The 14,968-nt window shown below is 38.9% G+C and overlaps 1 protein-coding gene across 1 annotated transcript in view; it reads right to left on the bottom strand.

The window, feature by feature from the left end:
* CDH2 (cadherin 2) overlaps positions 1–14,968 on the bottom strand; it is a 231,529-nt gene that overhangs the window by 53,190 nt on the left and 163,371 nt on the right. Inside the window, exon 3 of the mRNA XM_069957672.1 lies at positions 8,608–8,834. Within this exon, the coding sequence (XP_069813773.1) occupies positions 8,608–8,834 (227 nt within the window). The remainder of the gene's footprint in view (positions 1–8,607; positions 8,835–14,968) is intronic.

The raw sequence follows: 14,968 nt of genomic DNA, 5'->3' as shown, positions 1-14,968 counted from the left end.
ATGATGACCCATGAAACCAGGGCTATGTGGACTGTACTAATCCCCATACAGATCCTAAGTAAATAATAATAAGGAGTTATGATAGAGGCTTGCACTTTATGTATCTCATTGGAATACCCCCTACTGTGAACATAATTATAATTGAAATATTAAAGGGGTTGTCCAGGAGTAAAAAAAACAAAACAAAGCTTTATAGCAGGAAATGTGACATAACAAAAAATAAACCTTCCTTCCCCCAGTCCAGCACTTATTTAGCTGCAGTGATGACATCATACACAGTGCTGTGTCCTAAGACGCCAGTGACTGGCCCCCGTGGGGATGCAGTACATGATGTCATCACTTCAGGAAGGAAAACAAAGACCAATGGGGACCACTGGGACATCAGTGCTGGGGCACGACAGGTGAGTAATGGTAATGTTTATCTTATATATAATTCTTGCTGTAAGGCTAATCAACAACCCAGTTCATGATTATTGACAATGACAATTCTTCATCAAAGGCATACTGTACAAATACATGGTAATGGTAAAGGAGTTGTTCGCTGTGGACAATCACTACCTGATAGCAGGGTCCCTTGACAATAAGAAATTACAAAGTCCCTCTAGGCTGTAAGTTTAAGGGAAACATGACAGTAAGGGGGAAATTTACTAGGGTAGCGTCCTTGGGGTACACCAGAGAGAAGGCTCAGATTCTTGCCTTCTCCCTGGTGTACGCCAGCCATAACCCCTGCTCGCCAATCTTGATAAGCGACCCCCTCAGTGTTTAATTTACAACGCCACCACAGGAGAATAGAAGCATAACTGGCATAGAGTATATTAAAATCAGTTTAATGGACAATTCCTTTAATTTATCAGAAAATCAATTATTCTGTCCACGTAGGGGATGAATGTAAGGGGTACTCTTTTAAAAGTTATACACATAAAATGTTGCTGTAGCTAAATTGTAACTAACATCCCACCACTAGAGGGCAGCAATGCTAACTATTGATTCATGCTGCTGCACCATGTTCCTTTGTTACAACAAACAAAGCAGCCGGGATGAAAAGTAGGCAAAAGAGGGGCTGACCTCATCATGTTTAGACTGCAAGACTGCATGTCTTGTGATATATAAATATATATATGTGTGTGTGTGAGTGTGTGTGTGGGGGGGGGGGGGGGGGGGAAGTATTAGAAAGAGTTAAGTATTATTTCAGATATATTGCTACCAGTAAACAATTTGTATTATCAAGGTGTACATACCGTGATAGCCTAGTGCGAGACAATCAATGTACCGTACCCACAAAGTTACTCAAATTTATATAGGTTAAACGGTGCCCAAAGGTATATATTTATATACATTGCATAAAATACAAGTGCTCCCAGCTATCTATACAGAATGCCTTAAGCAAAAAGAAAAAAAAATTCTTACATTAGTAGAAATGAAGAAATGACAGACTTACTGTATCTTACATATCTATTATGCCTGTATCACTTCCTAAAGAGGTTTTCCAATAGTAAAACATTTCCTAAAGACTAGAATAAAAGTAAAAGGTTAAGGCTGGGTTCATATTGCGTTTTTGCTGTCCGTTTAATGAATCCATTTAATGGAAAAAACGGATTAAAAGCTGATGAAAAAGCAATCATTTGTGGGCATCCGTTTTGCCATTGACTTCCATCTATAAAGAAGGATCAAAAGCGGATCAAAACACATCTTTTTTTAGCGCACACAAAAGCGTGTTTTTGTGTACGCTAAAAAAACAGATGTGTTTTGATCCGTTTATCTCGCTGTTCATATCCAGTATAGATTTCCAATAGTGGAGATTTACATGAGATACAGAAGCAATGCAGGGCTATGCAGGACATGGATTACGGCAAAAAATATGTGTGTTTGTACGTCTGTGTAGGAAGGGTTTGTCTAGGATAGTAGACTATACAGGGTAATTGGCTTCAGCAGCAGGGGCTGCTGAACCCATACCCCCATAGCCAAAACAAGATCGCACCCTTTACCTAAACAAGGAGGGGTGAAGCTGATGGGGACCGCCATGATGAGGTATAGTTCAGGCAGTATGCAAGTAATGACATGAAAGAGATGACACTAAAATACTTTTTTTTTTAGTACAGCAGTAGGTACATCTATTTGGTAAACCCAATAAAATATTCATAACTAGGGCCTGTCACTCCAAGGGAAGTATTTAAAGGGGAACTTTTTTTTTCTTTCATATCATCTGATAGCAGAAAGTTATATAGATTTGTAATTTTCTTCTATTTAAAAATCTTTCAGTACTTATCAGCTGCTGTATGTCCTGCAGGAAGTGGTGTTTTCTTACCAGTCTTACACAGTGCTCTCTGCCTGTGACAGGAACTGTTCAGAGCAGTGGAGAGTTTCTATGGGGATTTGCTTCTGATATGGACAGCTCCTGACACGGACAGATGTTGCAACATAGACCACTGTGTCAGACTGGAAAGAAAACTTCATTCCTTGCAGGACATACAGCAGCTGATAAGTACTGGAAGACTTGCGATTTTTAAATAGAAGTAATTTACAAATTACTTTCTAACTTACTGTATAATTTTCTTACCAGTGTGGCACACACACCAAAAAAGAAACGCCCACTTGCCTGTGTGGCTTCAGGACTCTATTACATTGCCATTGCTCCCAAACACTAAATACTGCAGTTACTGAAACAATTTATATAGTACATTTCCATGTGGCACTAAAAGCGTTACGGCAAAAATGTGATGGAATCTTATTCTCAAAGGAAATTTCCATTTGTTTACATGATTTCCATAACACTGTATAAACCGAGCAGCGTACAGAGCATTCACAGCTTATTATGTATTACCAATGTGATAAGGGTAATGCTGTCACATACAGAACAGCCACAGGTAGAAAATCAGTGATATTTCCCACTATTGTAGTATGTAGTGTGCTAGTTCTTAACACGAGGGGGGTGGATTAAAAGTAAGAAATACATCACGCTTCCTGTTCTCAGTTCTGCACAGGTTCTGCACAAGGGCTGAACCTTTCATTTGGGTCCTGTAATGTTGTCTGGACTGTATGTGTTCTTATGTTCTCTATGGTGCTACTTCCCCCATGTATTGTGCAGCCCTATCATGATGATGACCCATGAAACCAGGGCTATGTGGACTGTACTAATCCCCATACAGATCCTAAGTAAATAATAATAAGGAGTTATGATAGAGGCTTGCACTTTATGTATCTCATTGGAATACCCCCTACTGTGAACATAATTATAATTGAAATATTAAAGGGGTTGTCCAGGAGTAAAAAAAACAAAACAAAGCTTTATAGCAGGAAATGTGACATAACAAAAAATAAACCTTCCTTCCCCCAGTCCAGCACTTATTTAGCTGCAGTGATGACATCATACACAGTGCTGTGTCCTAAGACGCCAGTGACTGGCCCCCGTGGGGATGCAGTACATGATGTCATCACTTCAGGAAGGAAAACAAAGACCAATGGGGACCACTGGGACATCAGTGCTGGGGCACGACAGGTGAGTAATGGTAATGTTTATCTTATATATAATTCTTGCTGTAAGGCTAATCAACAACCCAGTTCATGATTATTGACAATGACAATTCTTCATCAAAGGCATACTGTACAAATACATGGTAATGGTAAAGGAGTTGTTCGCTGTGGACAATCACTACCTGATAGCAGGGTCCCTTGACAATAAGAAATTACAAAGTCCCTCTAGGCTGTAAGTTTAAGGGAAACATGACAGTAAGGGGGAAATTTACTAGGGTAGCGTCCTTGGGGTACACCAGAGAGAAGGCTCAGATTCTTGCCTTCTCCCTGGTGTACGCCAGCCATAACCCCTGCTCGCCAATCTTGATAAGCGACCCCCTCAGTGTTTAATTTACAACGCCACCACAGGAGAATAGAAGCATAACTGGCATAGAGTATATTAAAATCAGTTTAATGGACAATTCCTTTAATTTATCAGAAAATCAATTATTCTGTCCACGTAGGGGATGAATGTAAGGGGTACTCTTTTAAAAGTTATACACATAAAATGTTGCTGTAGCTAAATTGTAACTAACATCCCACCACTAGAGGGCAGCAATGCTAACTATTGATTCATGCTGCTGCACCATGTTCCTTTGTTACAACAAACAAAGCAGCCGGGATGAAAAGTAGGCAAAAGAGGGGCTGACCTCATCATGTTTAGACTGCAAGACTGCATGTCTTGTGATATATAAATATATATATGTGTGTGTGTGTGTGTGTGAGGGGAAGTATTAGAAAGAGTTAAGTATTATTTCAGATATATTGCTACCAGTAAACAATTTGTATTATCAAGGTGTACATACCGTGATAGCCTAGTGCGAGACAATCAATGTACCGTACCCACAAAGTTACTCAAATTTATATAGGTTAAACGGTGCCCAAAGGTATATATTTATATACATTGCATAAAATACAAGTGCTCCCAGCTATCTATACAGAATGCCTTAAGCAAAAAGAAAAAAAAATTCTTACATTAGTAGAAATGAAGAAATGACAGACTTACTGTATCTTACATATCTATTATGCCTGTATCACTTCCTAAAGAGGTTTTCCAATAGTAAAACATTTCCTAAAGACTAGAATAAAAGTAAAAGGTTAAGGCTGGGTTCATATTGCGTTTTTGCTGTCCGTTTAATGAATCCATTTAATGGAAAAAACGGATTAAAAGCTGATGAAAAAGCAATCATTTGTGGGCATCCGTTTTGCCATTGACTTCCATCTATAAAGAAGGATCAAAAGCGGATCAAAACACATCTTTTTTTAGCGCACACAAAAGCGTGTTTTTGTGTACGCTAAAAAAACAGATGTGTTTTGATCCGTTTATCGAACCTTTTTTTTTAAATAATGCAAGTCAATGGAAAAACATCAAATTGGATATGCACAAATAAATCTGCTTTTTTTCACATTAAATGGATCTGTTAAACAGACAGCAAAAACGCAGTGTGATCCCAGCCTTACCCTTAGTTCAGCACCACTTAAGTGCTGCCCACCAGAAAACCTATGATGACATTATGTACATTGTGCACAGTGCTGCAGCCAATCACTGGCCTGTGACCGTGGCTGCAGTGCCACATACACAATGTACACAGTCATGGCAGCACTTCCAGTGGGGGACGGTGGAGCGGCAGAGAATTTAGGGGTGAGTATCAAAGGTTTTTTTTAATCTCTTTAGGCAGAGTGATATTTGTTTTAGTCTAAGTTTGCATTACTTTTAGTTTACTGTTCTGTGATAGAAAAACTAAGTGCATACCTACGGAGGCACAGCATGTTTCTGTAAAGCCCCTCACCCTGATTACTGAACAAATGAACAGATTTGCAGGATTTACATTAAAGTCTATCATGAGATCTGCCACAATCCAGGCCGAAAGCTTAAGACAGACTTTGGTATGCTAAACTGTCGTACAAGTTCCAAAGCCACATTAAATATGTACTGGTGAAGAGATGTCTCAAATATTTATGACCCTATTAAATCCCACAGAATTAATTCTGTAATTATTTTAAACCTATGTCAGGCGGGATGGATGCTCTCGGTGACCCACTTTGCACATTGATCATTAATCTTTTGTAGGTGTCAACGGTCCTTTCTGTTTCTACTCATGGATTATGCGTCACACGTTTCTTTTCTATAAGAAGTGGGTGTCTCCTACAAAAATCCAGCCAAAAATGGAACATAGTGGGATTTTAAGAACTGTGTTTTTTTCATAGGTAAGTGACAAGAGGGATTTTCCATATCGCTTTGAAAGAGACTATAAATCTTATTAAGCTTGCGATAGAAGACAGAAAAATTTGTAAAAAAATGAACCAAGAGTAAAAGACACAGACAAGCATATATCTTTTAGACACCACGCACACTTCTGTACTATGGCTCATTTACATGTAAGTACTTGAGACATCTACTACACCTGTGTCCAAATTTATATGGAGACCATCTCCATTGACTGCAATGTTTAAAAAAAAAATGTTGACAACTTAACATTGGGGAAAAAAAAGTCTAAAAAGGCCTAAAAAAAAAAAAAAAAAAAAAGAAAATTTCTGTGAATTTTTAGCTGACTTTTTTTTTTTTTTTATTTTACATCCTAAGGCCAGCCAGGTCACGGAACAGCCAGTCTCTTACGTTGTGTGAACACAGCCTTACAGACTTTTGTGGTATACATGGGGTCTCATCTAGGGTGTAATCTAGGATCTAACTTATTTCAATCAGCTAAAGGCTATGTTCACACTGTGTAAAAAGAAAAAAAAGGCCGCTTTTGTTTTTCAAATTACTGAATGATAATTGAAGTCAATGGAATGACGGCCGCCCAATATAGATAGTGTATTAAATAAAGGACATCGTTTTCACCAAACCATTGTGCAAACAAAGGACATTATTTTTAGTTGTTTTGAAGTTGTTCAATTAACCTTCAAAAAAAGAACCATACCCAAAGAGGCCTGATGTAGAATAATTGTAATGGCGGGTGCCCAAAACGCGAAATAATGGATGTCATATGGTACTAAAAATGACGGGACATCATTTTGAGAATTGAAGACTGAACAGAAAAAATGTAATGTAAACATAGCCAAACACCCAATCCTGGAAACAAGTTGGACTATGTCAGCTAGAGAATCGCTATGTAAGTACTACATACAGTAAGACCCCCTTTACATGTCAGGAAAATCTACCCAAATTTCTTATCATGAAATCTCTATAGCGCTGGCGCTGGTCTTTAAACTGCATGCGTTCCTACTAAGGAGTGCATATAGTTAAATGCAGCGTTTTGTTTGACAATGACTCCCGGGCTTGTCAATCACTGCTCTCTCCGACTTTCCCCCCAGCCTTGTGGTGCACTATTGACTTCACTCGTGTGATCGCAAAGCCGGAAGACAGACAGAGAAGCTGGATGGGAGCACTGCAGCAGCCTGCAGCAGGTGAGTACAGCTTCTTCTTCTTCTTTTCTCCTCAGTTTTTATTCCCGACTGTAAAAATGGCCACGAATATATGAAGAGGGCCTTATTGCATACATAAATGAAGAGCTCACATAACTGATGCAAATTCTGTTATTTTTTACCAACATCTGACATGCTTAATACAACATCACAAGACAATTAAAAATAAAATCAATAGAAAACAAGTGTATTGATGTGCGGATGCCTGTTTGCAATTAAGATCTCAATTCCCATAGTAAAGTGTGCTTACACCACCATGGAGCCAGTTTATAGGGATCTGAATTTTCATCAAATTAAGACTTTCAGGTCTGAAAAACAGGAGTTAGCTGGTGCTAGATATATGTTCTTGTTATCTTCCAAATTGGTCTAATCGTCATTACTGGGATATTTATATGTTTTTTTTACTACATGTTACACAATGCAGTTAGCAACCTGCTATAAATGGAATTGAAGCTTTGTTTCCGTACAATTATTTTTTTTTACTTTACAATTGTTGATCAAACTACAATACAAAAACCTTTAATTTAAAGGAATAATCGACAACTGAGCTATCTGCTGGCGGCTCTCACACAATATAAACATAATTAGCAAAAAATCCTAATTCGACCTTAATAAAGCAAACATCTAAAAACAACAACTCCTATGACTTACAGAAAATATCTATAGCTACTGTACACTGACCAGGTTGGAAACTGCTGGCAGACATGACCCACTGAGTTCTTTAACTCCAACGCCCACCCAAATAAGTATCTCATCTTTTGACTATACAATGCCCAGTTTCAAGGTTGATACTGTTGTTGGCCACAGCATTTATCCCTTTTTAGGTTCTGGCTTCCTGCAGCAACCTCTATAGGGAGCACGGCTGCTTGCTGCACAGTATTTTACATAGAACTCAATAATACATAGTACATATGTTATAATGTCTCCTGCAGCAGTCACAACTGCTGGCAGCAAGAATATTAAGCTTAAAAGCCTACGGCCCAGATCTATCAAACTAAGTAAAATAAAAACTGGTATAAACTGCTCACAACAACCAATCACAGCTCAGCTTTCATTTTACTAGAGCTGAAAGATGAGCTGTGATTGGTTGCTATGAGCAGTGTTTTTTTTTTACACAGTTTACAATCTGTACGTACAGTATGCCTATTCACGGGGGCTCAAAGTTTAAACATGTAGGAGCCAAATCGTATACATTAGTGGCACCAACGACTATCCTAGTGAGTATTTGGAGCTCTGAGGAGCTTAGTTGCTCCCCTTTATAAAGTTAACAGTATTCACAAAATCCCCAAGCCCTAAAAGCCTTCAAACTGGGGAAACAGTCCGAAACTCTAATGTGCCTTAGTCCCAGGACTCTAGGCTGCAGGTTAGTAACCAGACAAGGAACTATATGATGGTGGCTAAAAAGCAAATAGAACTAAATAAATCCAAACAGTATAAAACAAATGTATCAACTGTTCCTATAGGTATATGTTATACATATAGCAATAGAAACTCTCATGTCATCACATTTTACCTTGGACATACTTTTTCCTATGCTAAATGCTGTTAGTCTTATTAATAAATACATTACATTAGGGGATAAGAAATGTCCTAATTCTGTTAAGTAACAAACAGGCCCAATTATCAGTCGGATGCATGCTTCACGGATTGGTGGGAGATAAGTATGCTTACCGGTACTGGATCCTGAGCGTGCTGCGGTCGTAGGATGATTTTTACTGTAACATGCCAAAGCTCTTGGGTTTCTTCATCTTGGGCATACACCGAAAACTCTGTTTCTTTAGGTGAAATGTCAAAGGTTCTTGCAGCAAATATCACCCCATCGTCATCGATTCGAAAATCAGTCGGGTTACTAGTTTCATACTTTATCCGTCTTTGTGCACCGCAATCTGTAAACATTACTAGAATAAAAAAAAAAGAGCAGACACCAGGAGTCAGAACCAGAGGCATTTATAGATAGCAGTAAAACAATCGCTTAATCAATGGCAAAAGCAGAGTGGGAATGCTCTACTGGAATGCAGAAAATACAATCTGTTCAGGAGAAACCAAAAAAAATGAGATAATACTGGCTGGGAGATGACATGTTTATCGACAGAATCATTGCCTGAGATGGAGCATTTAGAACCACAAGTGGATTGGAGAATCGTTAAATGATGGTTTCTAAACTATTCCTCAATGAATATTCCTACTTACATACTGCCAGCTATTCTCTTCTTCTATTCTCTACGTCAACTGGCCTGTAGTTAGGTACTAAATTAAAACTATCAAAATAGTTTTGTAAGCTCAAAATATAATTAGACTTCGTTGGAACATCCAATAAGATAAATCACCATTCTTATAATTTTTGGGTTCAACTTAAATGATGCAATAAAGTCTCCAATGTATGTGTGGCCTTGTGGGATGTACTATTTCCAAACTTCATTAGAACCCGCTAATGGACCAGTAACGAATCATCATCAGTCATGTTAATTGTGCCATGAAATCGCCAGTAATAAATAAATAAACAAAACATAGAAACAGACTCCCTTTTCTTTATACTAAATTCATCAGTCATCTTTACAAAAGTTGGTGACGGTCATGTCATATGATCGCACTGGTAGAAGTCTACAAGGAGCCTTGCCGCTATGCAAGGTTTCTCAGAACTTCTGCTGCAATGCTTCTTCATAACTAACAGTGGTTTGAAGGTATGTACACAATATGGAATATCCGCAGAGACTTAAAGTGGACGGCCTCCAATTGAGGTTCCACGGATTCTGCTGTCCGCCCAAAGAATTGACATGGAAAGGGCGATACTTCAAGCGGAGGCCACCCAGTGGAATCTGCTTGAAGTCTCTGCGGATATTCCCTAGTGTGCACATACTCTAAAATGTCACCTTATATTTGCTGCATAAGGAGTTATCAAGTCAACAAAACTATTTGCTGTAATACTTATGCTATAGGACATTGTAAACCCACTTGTTTGTGCTCCAGTCCCTTGGTGTTACTTTCTTTATTGACTACTGAAGGCTGGGAAGCCTGTACCTCAAAAAATGTGTAAAAATATATATTTTTCCTAAATCTGGGATAGGAAAAATGTGAAGAACAAGCGAGCCAAGTCCTTATTTTAATCTTTTAATTTCTATTAAATTTGTTACTGCCTAGCTACTATCTGGTAGTCTTACTGACTTCTAATGCGTACTTTATCTTTTCTATCCTATTTTACTGTATGTATGGTCTAAAGCAGTTCTTAACCTCCTAGTGCATGGGACACAGCTAAACCATATCCTGGAGAAAAATAGAGATCAGCCAAGAAAATCCACCTAATAGAAGAAGCATGTCTGGCTGCGTCTGTAGGAGTTTGACAGTGCCCACAGTCATGATGATTATCACCCATCTGTGGTCAGCTCCAGTGATTAGAACGCAGGGTTAATGTCCGCTCGGCAACACTGTGTCGATATAATTATCCTATGTTTACTCTGAAGATGTACTTACACTTAAATCTAGTATATAAAATATTCAACACGTTTTATGTTTGTTGGACAAAATGTAAAGCATTCTGATGAGCGCCGCCGCCTTTTTAAAACGTTAATATACAAGAGTATTATGTGGAAATGCTGAAGTGTGCACGATTACCGAATTGCCGCTGATCTATCACAGGAAATAGACATTTTAATCGAATTAGGAAACCTTGTGAGAACAGCAAAAGTAGAAACTTCCCACAAAATGACTAGGATATAAACAATTCTGAGATTTTTATGTGCAATGGGATACTTACCCAAATGGCCTACTTCATATTACCACTACTTATCATTTAATACGGGAAGCTGAAACTATTGTGCAGCTCAGGCAACCTCTTACGGAATGGCTCAGAAAGATAGATTTCTAATAGTAACAAGAGTTCCCCTCATACATGAAGCCTAAGTGACTGTCTGTATCTGTTCTCAGCTGGAATAAAAGTGTGTTGTATCCAGTACGTAATGTACAATGCATACTCATAAGGAAACATTAAAATGGAATAGACAGTCAGAAGTGTCACACTGCAGTTAGTGACTTCCATTCCCTTAACAATGTGACCTTACATAGTGACCCCATTTGTCAAGGGCATGTTTTGAAATTCAGCAGCTGGGTAAGGAAACATATGGAATACCATGAATTAACCTTTAATGTCTAAAGCCAGAAGGGATATGCAAGCCTCTCTCAATGATACAGAAGAAGAATTGTGGAAACAGATAAACTAACCACCCGATGCAGCTAAGGAACACGTCCTCTGCTATTTTACTGCAGGAGAAAGGTTTAGACAGAGCTGAATCCCATATTTACATTAATATTACAGGAGGAAACAGAGGATTGGTGCTGTGTATGTAAAGATGAATAAACTAGCATCCGAGTGGGGGGTATGTACTGCAAGCAGAAGGAAGGGACAGAACAGATAGCAATTAATGCTTACATGATTACTTAAATATAAAATCGACATTCAAGAAAACCTGAGACTTGGAAGGATGACCAGACATAAAGGCTATATGCAGATCTCGTCCTTGTCAGAGTTGCATCCTCAGGGATGTAAAGCAATAGTGTCAACCACTGAGCCACCATGAGACCCCCAGAGCTAAATTCAGACTTCTGCTGGTGTTTTCTCACCAAATGTTAGAAAACAGAGCTTGCTGCAGAGAATGATTAGCATAAAATGGTGCCCATTTAGTTCAATGAAGAAAGTGGCAAAAAATGCATTAGCAGCTAGACTTTCTCTAATATAGCAATGCCTCCTGCCAGAACCCCTCCTGGTCTTAGAGAGAAGAGCAAGAAAACATCCGTATGGGGGTCTAATGACTACAACATAGCAACCCTGATGCAAACTGGTGATACATAGCGTGCTTCACTGTGCACCAAGCAGGCTTACAGCTGTAGGGGACACTCATTGTTACATTCCCAGAATCAAACTTACATACACATAAAGCAATAAACGAATTACACACACACACACTCCATGCATGGCTCCCCTTAAAATGAATGGGTGACCATGTGATACATAGTAGCAGAGTCTTCTGATTCTCTGTAATGACTCCCTATTCCCAAGTGGGAGAACTCTCTATGATGTCTATATATACTACAGGAATCTAATATAATAAACTGCCTAAGTGGCCAACAAGAATTACTCCCCATTAAGGGATTTTGGGGACTCTCAGCATTCTGTTGTACATGCCTTTAATATAGTAATATTAATAATTATTATGTGTATTGTTGAAATTCATGCCTAAATAATGCTATAAAGCAGATCCGTCCATCTCCCCATTAATTTCAGTAGGTTTTTATTGTGCTGTTTGTCTTAGTTATGCTCCTTTTCATCAAATCCATCACTGTTCCGTTTTTTAGAACGAACAACAAATTTGGTCATTCGCAATTTTTTGTCTGCCCCCCCCCCCCCAAAAAAAAAAAAAAAACGGACCTTGAACAAAAAAAAGGATATTATTTTACATTACAGGCAAAGATGACGGATCTAAATGGAAGGTATTTCCGTTCACGTCCGTTTGCAAGTTATCCGTCATTATTAGAGATGAGCGAACCTCGAGCATGCTCGAGTCCATCTGAACCCGACTGGCGTTTGACTAGCGGGGGCTGCTGAAGTTGGATACAGCTCTAAGGTTGTCTGGAAAACATGGATACAGCCAATGACTACATCCATGTTTTCCACATAGCCTTAGGGCTTTATCCAACTTCAGCAGCCACCGCTAATCAAATGCCGAACGCTCGGGTTCGGATGAACTCGAGCATGCTCGAGGTTCGCTAATCTCTAGTCATTATCACTTTTTTTCCAATGAACATGTGCAGAAGAGGAGAGAAACCAGAAACGAAAAGAAACTGATATGAAAACTGATGGTAACTGAAGCAAAGGGATGTACAAAAGTCACTTTTATAGAGCCAAAATGCAAATGGACCATTAAAAAAATAATAATTCTGCAATCAGGTTGCATCAGTTTGTGCTTATCCGTTCATTTAATATAGACGGGACCAAGCCTAAAGTGAACCTCTACTTCAACTAAAGTTTCACAATAGAAAATAGTCCTTCATAGTAAATCAAATTGAAACATTGTATGCAAGGGCTCAGTAGTTTCCGAGTACTTTTAGCAAAATGGGTTTTTTATTTGCATATGACTACATGAACAAAGAACATACAGTGTAAAGACTCATAGCAGAACACCCAAGGCTAAGAAAACCGCCTAACAAGAGAGGATATTGTCCAAAGTTAAAAGCAGGTGGCAGAGTGCCATGTGTGGGGTTTTGTTACTGGTTGGAAACATCTTTCTTTGTCCGCTATGGTACAAATCAGCAATGAGGCAGAGTGGCAGGATATCAGGAAACATTTCAGGGCCAAATAACAATGGGCACATACAAACAACTCATAAACAAATCTAATAACTACATCTATTAGCTACATCATTTGGGAAGCTGACTGTGTTCTGACCTACTTCATAAAGTATAGCAATGGGAGAAAGAAAACAAGGTGATGATGAGCTATTCTTATGTGCTAATTCTTCCTCCTTTTCTAAATCCTTTTTAACACCTGCAAGCAGAATAGTGGGAAGAGGAACTGTCTGCAAGGTATCATATGAGTATCGAGTTCCCAGCTTCCCCATATACAGAGATGAGCTAACTCAACTAGTGTACGGTTTCCTATATGGACATGCAAGCAGGGCCAGCTAAGGACACGTCGGTCATGTGATACATCATGTCACTTTTGCCGTGTATTATTGCTGCTGTCGTGAAGCGCCATTTCTAAATCTTGAAAATGAAAAACAATCAAGAAATAATATATATATATATATATATATATATATATATATATATATAGCATTAAGAGACATTTATAAGAAAGTGGCCGATACCTTTAACATAAAAGATACCATAAACATGAATGCAAACACCTCACATAAGCCTCAGCTCAATCTCCTATTAATAAATCCTATTAAGTGTCTATAAAACAAAACAGTATATTAGTATATGAATAGCTATACTGTGTATATACCCTCATTATTTACATAAGCAATCAGTTGCTCATTCCTATGATAACCTTAACAATCCTGTCTGTGTTTAGACGGAATATCAGATGATAACAATAGAGGAGATGGCAGAAAAGAACAAAAGTACAACACCTAGAGTCTAATCCATCATACAAATAATGTACATAGCTCCATGGAAACAATCACAAAGGGAGCACGATTCCATGGAACTGCTTTGTTGGATACCATTGTGTGTTGTAGGGATAATAATATAAATGTGTTTCCATACAGACATTAGCCTAACTTGTATTGTAAACGTATAGAAGAGTGTATGCCAGACTTCCCGTATATTTTTTTATCTTGGGGTAGGACATCAGCTAGCTCTCAAAGACATACAGGTTAGATGAGTTTCAGCCGAACCTGCAGGGCAGAGCAGAGAAGGATTCGCCATCTTGGATTTCAACTGCTGCATCCTTTTGTTCTTGAGGAAATATTCTGCCACCAGAGGTGTCTGGCAGCGGCTTTCTAACCTCTCTTCATTTAGAATAAATACAAGCTTCTCTGTTTTAATCCTGTTCACAATATGATCACATACTTCCCCTTTGCAGCCCTTTCCTGTGTGCTCTACAATAAAGTCTCCCCTCCTCTGCCCTCCTAGTGATGGCTCATTCAGGTAACCGCTAGGGCTCTCTCAGAGCAGAGGGGAAGAATGTATGAGTGATCAGTGCAGAGAGCCCGAAACACAGTGCAGTTAGGGATTGTTCAAAGCGACTGCATCTTGGTCATACAACTAGCATGAACATCTGCTGGGGTATGTTTCTTCTGCTTTACCCTCACCTATTTAGTGTTGTCAGTAGAGATAAGCGAACCACGAGCATGCTCGAGTCCATCCGAACCCGATCGTTTGGCATTTGATTAGAGGCGGCTGCTGAACTTGGATAAAGCTCTAAGGTTGTCTGGAAAACATGGATACAGCCAATGACTATATCCATGATTTCCACATAGCCTTAGGGCTTTATCCAACTTCAGCAGCCGCCTCTAATCAAATGCCGAACGTTCGG

The sequence above is a fragment of the Dendropsophus ebraccatus genome, chromosome 2, assembly GCF_027789765.1.
Source record: "Dendropsophus ebraccatus isolate aDenEbr1 chromosome 2, aDenEbr1.pat, whole genome shotgun sequence".
In the NCBI taxonomy this organism is placed as follows: Eukaryota; Metazoa; Chordata; class Amphibia; order Anura; family Hylidae; genus Dendropsophus; species Dendropsophus ebraccatus.
Note: the sequence above shows the minus strand (reverse complement) of the source record. Positions and strands in the feature narration are given on the sequence as shown.